Raw genomic sequence first — 15,252 nt, 5'->3', positions numbered from 1 at the left:
GCCAGATGTCCTTCCCACTTCCCACAAACATTCTCCTTGGCCTTCGTGTTCAACGTGGGAATTCTCAGCCCAAACAATTTTCCTAAGACAAAGTTAGAGCGGGACTAAAACAGGGTTTTGATCACTTCTCTGTAATGAACCCTATAGTTACCATTCACACACCATTGATCAGGTTGATCCTCCAGTTTCTCCGAAGCATGGGGCTATTGGCAAGAGCAAAAATCAATGGGACACTGTTTTCTGCCCCATCAGGGTCAAATGCACTGATAATGATGGATTGCTTTTCCCTCTGAGGTGTGCAGAGATGGGATCTGGAGTAGTCTCCTACTAGGAATGGAGAGTTATCATTGACATCCAAGATGCGGATTGCTATATCAGCAGTGACCATCATTGATGGGCTACCTGCAAGAAAACCGCAAAGTGAAACAGATAAAATTGCAGTGAAATTATTTCTGAGCTGGAATTACAGCTGTTTACAATATTTCCTTGCTCTTCTGGAAATCTGGAACCAGATCTTCAAAAGTGTTCAGTACCCAACTGGCACCCAGCATACTGAACTGTTTTGAAAATCTGGCCCTGATTCTGGGTGCTGAGCCCTTTTGAAAGCTTTGGCCATAAAACTTGAGGAAGTGGGAAGGTTTGTGTAATTCCGTGAAACCAAACAGGCATATAAAGGAAATGAGGTTCACAGAAAGCCTTAATAGAATACAGTTCTGAATCAGATACTATAATGCAATCATGGGCGAACGTCTTAGGTAATATAACAGCTAGTATCTTGGAAGCTTCCTCACATTTTCAGCCCGGCCATACAGCATGACTCATTTGGTCTTGAGAACCTTCAAGTAACTTGTAATGAGGAGTATGAAAGCACATTTCTTTATCTAACTTTGTCAGAAATCCTAACCCTTTCTCGCCATAGGAAGTCAGTGTAGACTTTCCAGTGCCAAATTTTCAGGTGTTCTCAACCATTTACACCTATTGATTGCTAGCATACAAGTGAAATGCACTCAATTCCAGCATCCAGTCTGCATGACCAAATTCTTGTTTGTGTGCACACATGTATGCATGCATTTTTGTGTCTGCACATTTAGTGACAACAGCTGAAAACATGGCCCCCAGCTGTCTTTAGTGCATTGGTAAAATTAAAACCAATAATCTTTATTTTTTTAAACTCAGTACTTGGGTCTGAATGCAGTCTTTCATGTGATGTATGACATAGATATCACTTGTAGGAGAAAGGGATAAAAACACCTCTTTATGCTGGCTTGATACAGCCACACTCAAAGGAACATCTGTAATTTTAAGCTCTTCATAAAAGACATGTTCCTAGATCAGAGAATCTAAAGAAGGATGACAAAGATGTTCAACGGATGAGAATTTAAGTCTCAATCCATGTGAGGAGGATGCTCTTAGGTGAACCCATTGATATTTCTTAGAAGTTGCAATAAAACAATATGTATTGGCAAATACTTCCCAAATATCAGACCTAATCAGTATAGTCATGAAATTCCTGTCAGAGTTAATGGACAAAGATACGCGCCAAGGCTGTCCATGTACTCTGTCCCAACCAAATGATCAAAAGCCAGAATGACTCGTATTGTGTGGCAAGTCCTGTGAGCCTCAAGTTGAGTCACTAGCACCTTTACCAATATAAATTTGATAAAGTGGCGGTAGGAAAAAAAGATCCCTTACTAAGTAGTAGCAGCCAGTATCTGTGTTAGAACTGTAGAGGTGATTCCACTGTTGCCAGGTCAGTACTCAGAACACTATGTGTACAGTTACAGATAGTTCTATGAATGGACCCTCCCGCAGTAATGAGGGAACACTAAGCTAAGACATCAGGATGCAATCCTGGGATGTGCCGAGTTCCTTCCATAAGGTGCTGAGCTGCCTCAACTCCTACTGGCTTCAGTGCCTTGCGGGATTGGGCCTTTTGAACACTTGTGGCTATTTATATTTTAGAATGAATCATCCTATTTGTTTCTCACTGCAATTGTGTATAAAGAAATGTGATCAGTCATTTCCTTGACCTTGCCCCTTTAAATGCATTCAGTGATTTACCATTCAGTGGTGGTGCTGGGTTTCGGCAATTTGAATGCCAAGCCTTTCATCCACTACACACTACAGCCAGATGACTACTGCTTCATATGACACACAAGATTTTTATATAATTACAATACTTGCGTTCACATATGATTCTTTCATTGACAGTGACAATAGTAAATTCTCTGTCTGGTGTCAGACACAGGTGTGAATCAGACAGGCTGAAAGACAAATGTTCTTGTCTGAATTAGTTGGGGTTTTTTTTAAGTAAATTTGTTCGTGACATCATTGAAGTGTGAATCATTGCTGAGAAGCAGCGTTTATAGGAATAAATGGTTGATATGCTTTACTTAACAGCTTTGGTCTTTAAAAAACAACCTCGTCATTTTCCATCCATACAATCAGACCATGCACCTGTGTCCACTGATTGCAGTGGTGGTAGAGTTAGAAAAATCAAAATCAAGTTATGCTGTTTGGGATGCTGAATGAGAATTGAATATCACTCAACAAGCCCTCTTGTTAAATACAACTGAAAGAGTTTTTTAAGTCGGGACATTTCAATAAGGCCATCCATATACAATTCTTAGTGTGGAGGTGGATGGGAAGACAGACTGTTAATCAAAGCCATTTCACCACAGAAAGAATAGCTAGTTTTTCTTTAGGTATGTTTCAAAATATTTGTTAAATAATTTGTTTTCTTGGCATTAATCAATTTCCCTTAAGTTTCCCAGCTCTATAGTGGTCACTTTATTTTTAGATAAATAAATAAACAAAACACCCTGGGGGGGAAAAAGTGATATCTCAGGTTGGTTGGTTGGTTTGAAGGTGAAACAAAAGATTAGAGTCTTCTCTCAATTACATTGATGTAAATTTGGTGACTTAGTGATGTTCCTTCAAACTTACATCATATAAATGAGAGCAGAATTTGGCTGTGACAGATCGTCAAAACTACTAATCCTTGCAGTCTGTATATCTCAGACTTGGATGCATAGATAATGCATAGGTCCAGGAGGTGCAACCTGTCCTTTTCAGTAGTAAATGGACCACCAGTAAGTCCATGAAGGAAGGATTTTGGTGCAGGTGTGTTCTGCTGCACATTTCATATACGGTAATGACAAAACTGTCAGTTTTTACCTCATAATGTAAACACAAGCCCAGCACTGCTTACAGAAATCTTTAGTCCCAGGTTCCTAAAGTAAGCAGGAGTGAAACCTTAAGCTAGAAGTGGCAAAGAATCCTGTGGCACCTTATAAGGTGCCACAGGACTCTTTGCTGCTTTTACAGATCCAGACTAACACGGCTACCCCTCTGAAGCTTAAGCTAGAAATCTCTCTCTCCATGCTGTTTGCAAAATTAGTGAAATCATGCAAGGTTTCATAGACTCATGATGCTCCTGTCTTTGTAATCAAGACAAACTACATGGAGAAACTCCAATCTGAGAGGTGTGTCAAAGTCTAGAAAAAGTAAATCTTTTCTGTCTCCCTTTTTGCAAATGCATATGTTATGCCAATATAGACTGAATGTCTTATTTAGACATATATCCACTTACAAACCTGTTTGCATCACCTCTGAGTTTGGTCCTCTATCTCTTCCCTGTGCCTGAGAGCAAAAGAAACCTCTCTCATCCAAAACCAAATACACATTCTTACCTTTGTCCTGAGCAATAACCTGCACTGTGTAAACATTCTGCATCATTTCTCTGTCCAAAGTCTGCATGACTCTGACTTCTCCAGAATGCTCATCAATGGAAAGCCAGTTCATTGAATCATTTCTTAGGGAGTAACTGTAAAGTGAAATGTGATAGAGGTGATCTATAGTATGTTCATTTAATATTTTATTAAATGAATAATCAGACCATGGCCTACTGTTTTGTTATTAGCCTGGAATATCATTGCACATTCACAACGAGCAGAATATGCTTTATTCCTCATTAGCCTGTCAATTCTACTATGCACAGTTATGATGCAGCTATTAATTATATAATTCCCTTCACCTTTCCCCTGAACAGTAAGATTCAGACTGTGGCATAAAGTCAAAATCACGAACGTGAAAATAAAGGAAGAAAATTCCAATCTGCTAAATCATAGAATCTGCTAAATCAAAAATTAAGATGGAATTGATAAAAAAAATCTAGTGAGTCTGAAATATTCAAGCCCAGAGCTTTAAAAACAGAAACTTCATTGTATCAATAAATGTGAAAATAACCCTGTCTCCTTTCAGGAATTCTTAAAGGAGTATTATCTTTAAACTGGAGACAGTAGATAGAAATTCTCCTGGGCCATAGTCTCCCATAGAGGGATACAGGTGATTTCCACTGAAGTCAATGAGAGGGCCTCTTATTCTGTGGAGTGTGTGGGCTGTGTAGATCAATTTCAGTTCAGTGAGTTAAATCACTTGTGGGCCTGATTCACAAAAGTGATGGTTTTATTGCTACGGGTGAAGAGTTATGGGTGGCAGGCAGAAGAGATGGGGTTGGAGAGAGATGCACACCACTATTCTCAATCTGACGTTTTGTCTGACTGGTGGTGGTGGTGGAATTTTTAGGGCCACATCATCAGCTTCACCAGCGCTCCATTCCAGCATGCCCCTGGCTCCAGCGCATCCTGCAAGGAGGATTCCTGGAGCTAGCTACACCAAGTCTGTGCCAGTTGACAATTCCATGACATTGAAAGAATCCCCACCTGCATATTCATGGACTTTGATATCTGATATGGTGGAGAACGGGGAGCCAGAAAATGAACCTGAGGGGGACGAGATGGATGTTAGAAAGGCCAGATGAGGAGGAGGCTGCAATAGCCAAAATGGGAGAGAAAAGACAATGCTAGCATGTTGTAGCATGCATTTGGAATAGAGCCATGCAGCACTTTCTGAAGTTACCTCTGGCTTTCCCAGGGAAAACTGTATTTCAAGTACTGAATACAAAATGGAAATCCAGAATTTTGAAGGCCCCCAGGAATCTGTTGGATAGGATTCCCTTTGTGTTTATATTTAATATTGAACACTACTAGACCAGCAATTAATCCATTTTTTAAAGGATCAGATTAAAATTGTGTCCTTATTTTAATGCTGTTTGGGTACATGTTTACAGGAACAAATAAGAGGTAATTTGAACTGTAGACTGTGCTCTGAAGGAAATTATACACTGGCTCATTAATTCCTGCTTGCTTTCTGGCAGGGTGCCAGGGCATCTATAATTTACCTCCTCCATTTTAGCCAGAAATCCAGACATTGCCTCTAAAACATGCAAGAATTTTTCATTCTCTTTTGCCCTGGATGCTCTTTAAACAACTGCAATTTCCATTTTAGGTTTTGAATAAAAAGTGAACCGTTAACCTTCTATTTGGTCAAAAAAACCCAAAACCCATGCTTCATGGGCTATTGCAGATGAGTTTAGAATTTTGAATGTATTCATCTATAAATATATTTTTCTATCTACTCTCCCCCATTTAAAGGTAATGCTCACATGCTGGTATATGCAGTTCCTGTTCATGTGTTAATTTGATAACCTCTCCAGCATCATTAGGGAAACAAACTCTCCATGTCCAAATGAACAAAACGATCTCGCAGTAAGCATTCCTTATACTTGACTTTTACATTTATTCAGACAGTGAAGGATATAAATGTGATCACATTTATGAAAGAATGGGTACTGCATTGCCTAAACAGGAGCCAGATTATGGCCTACACAGGAGAAGCTCGAATAAAGTCTACATGTTTCAACTCAGTTTCCTACAGATCATCCCTTTAACTTAGGGGTGGATTTACTTCATTGCTACTAGCAGGAGAGGTGTGGGTGTAGCCCTCAAAGCCTCTGGGTAATGGTGTTTCTACAAGGAATTTTCATGGATCTTGGGGGAGCCATGGAGGGCTGGGGCAATTGTGCCCCCTCTCTATTCCCTGCTCCCACTCTGACCCACTTCTACCTGCCTCTGTCCCTCAGGTTGTTTCACAGTGCAGCGTAATCACTGGGTTAGGAAACTGATAACACAGGGCTTGATCTATTGCCTATTCAACTCCACAGCAGTCTGTCCATATGGATCAGGACTAGAGATGGCAGTATTATACATAAGGAAATCCCTACAAGTTTGAGTGTGGTATGGTGCTTTTCTTCTGGTTCCTCACTGCCCAGCCACATTCCTCCCAGTCATGGATTTACCAATGTGTGGATGTGGTGTTTTGGACTCAACCTTTATACCTTTGGCTCCCTTCTAGGGGAAATTCACAATGCCACCCACTCCACCCTTCCTGGGGCTTTTCTGAGGGTTGGGCCTGGCCCCAAGTGTTGGAAAGTTGCCAGGGTGGGGAATGTCCTTTTGGACTGAAATAACATATTTCCCTCTCAAATCAAAAGCATGCCAGCCTCTCATATTATTCTTTTTGATCAGCCAGTTCTCTCCAGGCATCACCTCCTACAGTTCCTTAGTGTGATAAATTCCCTAGTATGACTATTCTAGTTCAAGGTGTTGTCATTTCAGGGTTATAGATTCATTACTGAAGATGGTTTTGTCCCATATATCAAAGAATCAGGCCAGGGGTGGCTGTCTCTAATGATTCCTGCTGTTGGGCTAAACGCCATGTCAAGGCACCAGAAACAACCATGTTAACTGAACACATCATTCTGGGCTCTTCAAAGGAGAACATTTCAGAGTGCTTTAAAAAATCATCAGTCCCAAAGGATGCAACATAGCACAATTTCATCAGATAAAGGGAAAGTCTTACCTTAATGATGGTGTGTAGATGTCAGGATCAGTAGCCTTAACAGTCAGTAGCACTGTTCCCAACTCTACGCTTTCTGGTATGCTGACCTCATACCTTTTCTGTGTAAGTACAGGTGCTTCGTTTACATCCTTAACCAACACATGCACTGTAGCTGTAGAGCTGGCATCCTGCTCTTTCTCAACCAGTTCTTCATTGTTTCTCACCGAGACAATCAAAACATACTCCTGAACAGTCTCGTAGTCAAATTCCTGTAATCACATTAATTGGGTGTCTTTTTAAGTCAGGCTAGTCAAAAATTTCCTGACAAATTTTTTGACAGAAAATCGGGTTTTGTGACTGAATGAAGGCTTTCACTAAAAGTGGCTGCTTTCTGTGGAAAGTATTGTCTTTCAGTTAAAAAGCTGAACACCCAAAAGCCAAAAAGTTTAAATTCATAAATGCTGTTGCCTCAGAGCAACAGTTGTAGTCTGTCTGCCTCATGCCCCTATCCTCCTCTGTGGGCCAGGTTCCCTCGCCAGACTACATCTCCCATGATACACCAACATTAAAAAATTCCATGATGTTCAGCAGGCTGTGACTCAGCAAGAAAGGAGACTGTGGTGCATTATGGGAGATGCAGTCTGTCCAGGAAGCCCAGACCAAAAAGAGAGAGGGGATACAAAGCACACAAACTACAACTCCCTTGAGGCACTGTGGTACCATTTTGACTAGAAATTTTTGGTTTTAAATTTTTTGCCACAAAGTCAAAATTTTCCATGGGGAGAAACCATTTTCCAAATAGCTGTTTTTGTACGTCACCATGTTTAAAGGTAAGCTATTTCAATCACTGTGTTTTGAATTATTAAAAAAAATAGGAATGAAATAAGTGTTTCATCTGAATTCTTAACAGAGATGAACTGAAACCAACCACCTATATCTAAAGCCCTTTGAATTTCACTGAGAGGAAATTGAATAGCCAGATCCAAACCTATGCCTAGATTTTTGATCTGGGTTGGAACCAAAACTAGAAGGAATGTAATTTGGGTTGTCTGTGAGTTACATTTATTGAGAACATACTTTTTCCATGACAGCTTCGAATGGTGAGAATTTGAGACTTCTACCACTTAGCCCAAATTCAAACCCTACCCTAAACTTAATCTCAATACCAGTCCTTCTTTAATTCATAGGACTGAGTTCTGCCTTCAGGTATCTTGACTGGGGGCTTACACCTCAAGGCATTTATGTTGTATTATGTACAGTAAATCTTTCAATCTATAAAAATACAACAGTAATTACTCTTGTGTTTTGGACCATTACTATCAAATATCCTATTCTATTTGTGAAAGGGTTTCCCATTACATTATTAGCATTTGTGGTTTAACATGTAAAACCTGCAGGTCAGCAAGCACAGCAGGAACAGTTCAGAGAGATGCTCATTATATGCAATATTTCACTAAGGCTTGGGTGTAGAAATCTCCTTTTTTCCTTATTTGGTCATGGCACAATACTCCATGAGCATTCTGCCTCCTCTGTGTGCATTGAAATCCCCCCATTAAGAAACTACAGGTGAGTCGCATCATATGCTTATTTAACTTACGCAAATTCAACTCTACGTGACTGGCAAAAAAAAAGAAAAATAACAAGATACCTGTAAATAGTGTGGGTGATTCTGCCCACCATTCCACTCAATGAGCATATGCCCCGGAGTGAGCGTGAGATGGGAGATATGAATTTGCTGTTCCCTCAGTCAGTCTCAGTTCCCGCGTGCCTCTCACAGTGTGAGCATTTCGCCATGCTGAGTGTGATTCTAGTGTTTAAAGATACTGTACGTATTTTTCATACAACATGGCCCCTAAACGCAAGCTAACAACTTCATCTGGTGCCCAACCGAAGAAACAGCAATCTGTTCCAACGCTGGAGGAAAAACTGGCTGTGTTGGACTTATTGAGAGATGGTATGTCGGTCTCCAACGTGGCGCATAAATATGGCTGCAACGAATCTAGCATCTGTGCCATCAAGATTCGAGAGAGAGAAATTCGTCAAGCCGTGGGATCAAGTGCTCCAATAACTGCTAAGGTGACGAGCCAGGTGCGTGATAAGACTTTAGTGAAGACTGAAAAGGCATTAAACTTATGGCTGGAAGACATGAACTGTAAAGGTGTCCCTATCGATGGCAACACGTTGCGAGAAAAGGCTCTTAGCCTCTATGCGCTGTTCAAACCTCCCGCCGAAGAGGGACAGCCTTCTGATGAGAAGGAATTCAAAGCCAGCCAAGGTTGGCTTAACAGCTTTAGGAACCACTTCAACTTCAAAAATGTGCAGACTACTGGTGAAGCTGCATCTGCCAATGAAGAGGCAGCAAAAGCCTACCCCGAACAATTAAAGAAAATCGTAAAAGAAAAGGGCTATCTTCCGGAACAAGTTTTTAATGCTGAGGAGACTGGGCTCTTCTGGAAAAAAATGTGCAACCGCGCTTACACTTCGAAATCAGAAAGACAAGCCCCTGGCTTCAAAGCAGCTAAAGACCGTGTGACTGTGTTGTTTTGTGGCAATGTGGTTGGACATTTAATAAAGCTGGGCTTGCTCTAGAGGGCTTCAAATCCCCGTGCCCTAAAAGGCGAGAACAAAAATCTCCTGCCTGTGTTCTCGCAATCAAATAAAAAGGCTTGGGTGACAGCAGCATTATTTCTGGATTGGTTCCACAAGTGTTTCATTCTGGAGGTCAAGCGGTACCTCAAAGAGAAAGGACTTGACTTTAAAGTGTTGCTGTTCGTAGACAATGCTCCTGGCCACCCTGTGGCACTCTGGTTTGCGCATAACGACGTTGAAGTCGTCTTTTTTCCCCCTCAATGCCACCTCCATCCTCCAACCTCTCAACCACGGCATGATTCACTGTTTCAAGGCCACGTACACGAGGCTTACATTCTCACGGATACTTAGCACTATGGATGCTGATCCCAATCTTAATGTGATAGAGTGTATACTGTACTTTATGGGCGATTTAAGGGATTTTCAAGGGTAATTTTGTCTATACGCGATTTTCGCCTTACGCGCTGACTTTAGAACCTAACCCCCGCGTAAGATGCCACTCCACTGTAACTTGTTCTGTAAGTATTCCTCTAATAAACTGAACCTGTGGAGACTTTGGTATACTGCCTCTGTCATAATGAGGGGTATGACAACATTACTGAAAGGAAGATGCAATTGTTTTATGGGATCTTTTAGAAGAGGCAAAATAGAAAAATATAACACTGCCTCTTTAATTCCAGAGAGGAAGTGTGATGTGCTGGTTAAGTACAATATTGGGAGTCAGGAGATACTGGTTCTATTCCCAGATCTGCTGCCAAGTCACTCGGGGACCTTGTTCAAATCATTTCACATCTGTATTTCATCTTTCCTGTGGGTAAAGTGGGGCTAATTTGTATCTAATAAGGACCTGATTCTGTGCCACTGAAATCAATGGGAGCTTTGCCTCTGACTCTAGTGAGCATAAGATCAAGCCCTAAGGAAGCAACTGATAATGTTTTTGAAGTGAAATCCTGGTGCTATATAAATTTAAATTATTAGGCACTGTAAAATATTTTGTTTTATTCTACCTATAAATTGCAATCATTGTCTAATGTTTTTACATGGAAATACAGAATGCTACTGCCACTACTTAGCACTGATCTAATACTTTTGTCTTCCAAGTTTTTTGTTTTTAATTATTAGGAGTGTGGGAGGGAGGGGGAGGTCCCAGCCAAGCCAACCAGCACTTCTGACAAGAAAACCAAGGGCCCCAAATTGGCACTAGGGAGGAGGACATTAATGAAACCCAACAACCACAATACAAGGTTGATAAACACTATTATCCCCATTTTCCAGATTGAAAACTGAAGCAGAGCCACTTGCCCCAGGCCACAAAGAGGAGTCAATGTTAGGATATGTTTACATTGGCGCTCGAGTAGGCATATCTGTGTTAGCTTTGATTGAGCTAGCATGCTAAGAATGGCAATGCAGCCATAGCAGGGCACAGGCATTGGGATGGGCTAGTTGCCTGAGTACATACCTAGCATTTTACACAGGATTGTACTCGGAGCAGCTAACCCATTCTGACACCCAGGCTGTTGTGACATTATTGCAACTTTCCGCTCACTAGCTTGATCAGAACTAGTGTAAGTATGTTGAACCGAGCTGGAAATTATACCTCCTGGTCCAGTGTAGACATACTCTTAGAGCCACATCTTCTGCTCTCTTTTCCTGTCTGAATTTAGTTGAAACTCACTTCTAATGTGTTTATTTGTTTAGATACAGAAAATGCTTTAATTTCTCACTTCCTTATATGTTAAAAACCAGCAAATTAACCCCCACCCCAAAAAAACCCCTAAAAAGGAGAAGGGATAGGAGTGTGGGAGGGAGGGGGAGGTCCCAGCCAAGCCAACCAGCACTTCTGACAAGAAAACCAAGAGCCCCAAATTGGCACTCGGGAGGAGGAGCATTCTGAAAACAATGATGACTTGATAGAATCTTGGTTTTACAATTCTCAGCAATGATTTACTTCCAGATGTGCCTGGTTTACGTCAGAGAGCACACAAACCACAGAGATGGGGTAGAATTATTAGTAACCCTGCTGGTTTACTAAACACTAAAACAAAGTTAACATTCCTCTCAATGATTTAAAATAATATTAGAATAATGTAATCATCATCATTCTGTAAGGGCAACTTTTAAACCACAGACCAAATAAATACATTCATGGATTGAAACAGCACTCTGGGATTGGCTGCAACTCACTTTTTGATGCAGGATTCCTTCCTGTCTCCTACTGATTACCATTGTGATTATGTGTAGCTATCTGGGTTATAAGAAAAGGAGTACTTGTGGCACCTTAGAGACTAACCAGTACTCCTTTTCTTTTTGCGAATACAGACTAACACGGCTGCTACTCTGAAATGTAGCTCGGTTATAGTATCCCTCTGAACTATAGGCTTGTGAGAAGGAAGGAGATTGATAGATTACTCTCCCAGTAGGTTTAACCATAGTTTTGAGCGTTCTCTGGTAATAACAATTACACTTAGCACTTACATTTTCAATACATGCTTTTTATGCTTTTTAACTATAACTCTCACTGCACCCTTCTGAGGTAAGTGAATTGTGTAATCCCCATTTTAGGAATGAGGAAACTGAGACGTGGGAGAAAGTGACAAGACCACATAACAACTAGAAGTTAGTGTCAGAGGATTAGAACTCAGGTGTTCCTGGCCTTGTGCTCAGTACCCTCTCCTTTGGTACAGAGATACAAGGAGATTCTTCTGTGTAATTTCCATCTTGGCTATGATCCAAGTACTGTCCAGATATGTGTGTGATTTCAGCTACCCCATTAACTCCAGTGATATGCTAATCTGATGGTGGAATTTGGTCCGATATCCCTGTTATCAAGATTAGAATTTACCCCTTAAATTTTGTGCTTCAGGGGCCTGATCAAAGCCCATTGAAATTCATGGGAATCTTTCTGCTGACTTCAGTGGGCTCTGGATCAGGCCCCTAGATCGTGACTTGTGGTTTACGCCTATAGAGCATTCTGGGCAGGATCAGCGTTTTGTGTTCAGATTTTAGGGTCTAACACTCGTGGTGGCTGAATACCACAAAGAAATTTGTGGATTCAAGAGCTGCTTTTTCTGAATCATTCTCATTACATTGTTCCTGACTGTTGGGTTCTCAGTCCTCCTGCTGTTCTAGAGGAGACCCTCAGAGCAACTCAAACCTTCAGATAAGACAAGTGAGATGTCTGCTGCAGTCTAAAGGCCAGAATTTGCAGCTCATGACAGTGAAATACTGGCTCAAGCCAGGGATGGTGCAAGGTTCTCCATGCAGTTCAGCACAGGCATCTCAAACCTAACTTGCCACATCCCCTGCTATTTCAGTCCTGGCTATCTCCTGAGCTAGGACTCCCACCTGTGATATTAGAGGGTGTATTTGTCTACTAGGTATTCAGCTGATACTGCCAAACTCTAGTATTTATGACCCAGACACTGCAATTTGGACAAAGAACTATTTGAATTTTTCCTATATTGCTTATGACCTCTCGCCTCTGTGCTATACAAAGTCATATGCTAAAAATGAAGCTCTGTGCCACTGAGCTCCTAGTTTTTAAATATTATGTTTAACATTATACCACTAACTTTTTTCAAGAGCTTAACTCTCCTTATAAGTGTCACACAGCAAGTAAAAAGTAAGGCTTTAGCTGACTTCACTGAAAGGATATTATCACTTATACTGCTGTCTATTGAAGAGTATCAGCACTTTCGGTGATGACACTGAAAAGCCAAGCTTTTACCCTTTCACTGACGTCAATGGAAAGGTAAGACTGGTTTACACAGATATAAACCAATAAGGATGTACTGCATTATATAATTACTAAAAGTTAATCTCCTTTGTTATTAGTGACTCATATGGTCCCAGCACAGAACCCTCATTGCCTTTTTATGGCTTTGATTGTTCCTTCTTGAAAGTGGAAGAGAAATGGATACATGATAATATAGAAGGGCTCAATCATACAGTCCTTACCAGGCAAAATTCCCACTGAAGTCAAGGAGTGCAGGGTCAGATTTCTAATGACAATCTCTTTTCCTAGGGATGATGGCCAAATGACTAATTCTGATGTTTGTTATTTAACAAGTACAATGACTTAATTATTTACTCAGTCTGTAGTTGATCACTTACTATTTTAATTCAAGCCAAAATTGCCAAATTAAAGTGAATAGAAAAACTGAAACTTAATTCCCAGGAGTTTAGAGATTTTTTTTATGAGAAAGGAAATAGTTTAACTCCAAAGTTTTAGAAAGTTGTGTATTATTGTCTTTTCCCCACCTTTCTCCTGTAACTTTATACTGCATTCTGCTGGCTCTCTACAAAAGAGCAGAGTAAAAGGAATATCTGTCATAGGAATGAGGAGTTTGCTATAACCCTGCTCACAGCCTTGTCTGTTTTTCTTCAAATTTTCTATTGAGACTGCCACTGGTAGGAGCGCTAGTGGTCACTGGTGTTCATGAGCAGCATGTCATGTAGACCTTGAGCAGAGTTAGACAATACCATGCTTAAAACATCAGCAGTTGTGTAGAACTAGTGCTCCCACAATTGGTACCAGTGGTATTTTAGCAGTGGGATATTTTAGCAAAGAATTCCTCCCAGAAGTGTTGACAAGGCCATTGTGAGCAGAGATCGCGCTAACTCCTTTTTCCTATTGCAGATGTTCTTTTTAGCTTAGTGCCCATTAACTCGGCTCTTTTTGTGGATCCTCAGAAGAATGAAGTATCAAGTTAGAAGAAGAAAGAAGTCAAAAAGATAAGTTTCAAAGTGCCTCCTTTTTGGATACTGATCGTGGAACATTAGGCATCCCATGAGCCTTTTAAAATACAAGGCAGATGGACAATCCTTTCTAGGGGTCTTGTCTTCACTGATAAAAAAATGCATTTTATTTTTTACCTCCGGGTAACTAATGTGTGTAAGCTATCCTGAGGTAAAAACACAGTGAAGACAAGGCACTTTGGTTTTATCACGAGGTAAACTACATACGGTCAACCCCAGGTGAGGATATAGTGCTGACCTCACCTAGCTTAATTTATCGTAAAACTCAATTGGCTTGTAGTCACTGTGTTTTTACCTCAGGATAACTCACATGCATTAGATACCACAAGGTAAAAAATGCACCTCTTTTTTAGCAATTAGACATGGCCTAGGTCTGACAGTCGGGCACCTTTCACAAACACTATATATGCTTAAAAAAAATTCAGAACAAAAGCCCCTTGGATTTAATGTTCGGAGGTAGAGCTGGGCTGCTTCTACAGTCTCAGTAACCCCTATCCTCATTAAACCATAAACCAGAGACGGGTGAGACTGCCTTCTAAGATATGTTCATACACTGTGGGTAGAATCTGGAATGTCATTTAGAGCTGGTCAGGTTCATCCATGTTCAGACAATTCAGTGCTAATGACATTTACCTTATCATATGGTGCCACAAGACAAAGGAAAACTACACCATAAGTAACTGTAGTGACTACAGAGAGTGCTAAGTAGTAACTAAATAATAGTATTTTAAATTAAAACAGTTCTGTTATCAATATGGTGGTGTTATCAATCTGGTACTGTTGTCACAGCAAGAGACCAGCTTCTTAACACTTTTCAGGAGAGCCAGTCTCAAGATGCAGAACAGGACGTGAATGGGCAGATTCTGTTCTTAGTTGGTTCCACCGGAGTAAATGCAGAATAACTCTACTAAAGTCATTAGGATTACTCTACATTTACTTTGGAGGAACTGAGATCAGAATCTGGCACAGAGGTTTTAATTCAGAAGTGACACTAAACTGCTGTAATTTACACCTTATTCCTGAGCATCTGAGTAAAACCAGCTAAGACGCAGGGTTTGTCTATAGGGAGAGTTAGTGTATGGCAAGCCCACATGTAAATCTATAGTACACTAGATTGCTATACTTAATTGGCTGTGTGGATCCTGGTACCACACACTAAAAGTT

The 15,252-nt window shown here is 40.7% G+C and overlaps 1 protein-coding gene across 4 annotated transcripts in view; it reads right to left on the bottom strand.

Moving 5' to 3' along the window:
• Window positions 1–15,252, bottom strand: part of CDH16 (cadherin 16) — a gene marked incomplete at its 5' end in the record, with an annotated part of 61,751 nt that overhangs the window by 10,594 nt on the left and 35,905 nt on the right. For all 4 annotated transcript variants that reach the window (XM_084644500.1, XM_084644499.1, XM_084644501.1 and 1 more), the window contains 3 exons: window positions 163–402; window positions 3,693–3,826; window positions 6,763–7,010. In XM_084644500.1, coding sequence (XP_084500626.1) covers window positions 163–402; window positions 3,693–3,826; window positions 6,763–7,010 — 622 coding nt within the window. The remainder of the gene's footprint in view (window positions 1–162; window positions 403–3,692; window positions 3,827–6,762; window positions 7,011–15,252) is intronic.

The sequence above is a fragment of the Lepidochelys olivacea genome (genome assembly GCF_965140295.1).
Source record: "Lepidochelys olivacea isolate rLepOli2 genome assembly, chromosome: 12".
NCBI lineage: Eukaryota > Metazoa > Chordata > Testudines > Cheloniidae > Lepidochelys > Lepidochelys olivacea.
The sequence above is the reverse complement of the archived record's forward strand: the minus strand, read 5'-3'. Positions and strand labels throughout refer to the sequence as shown.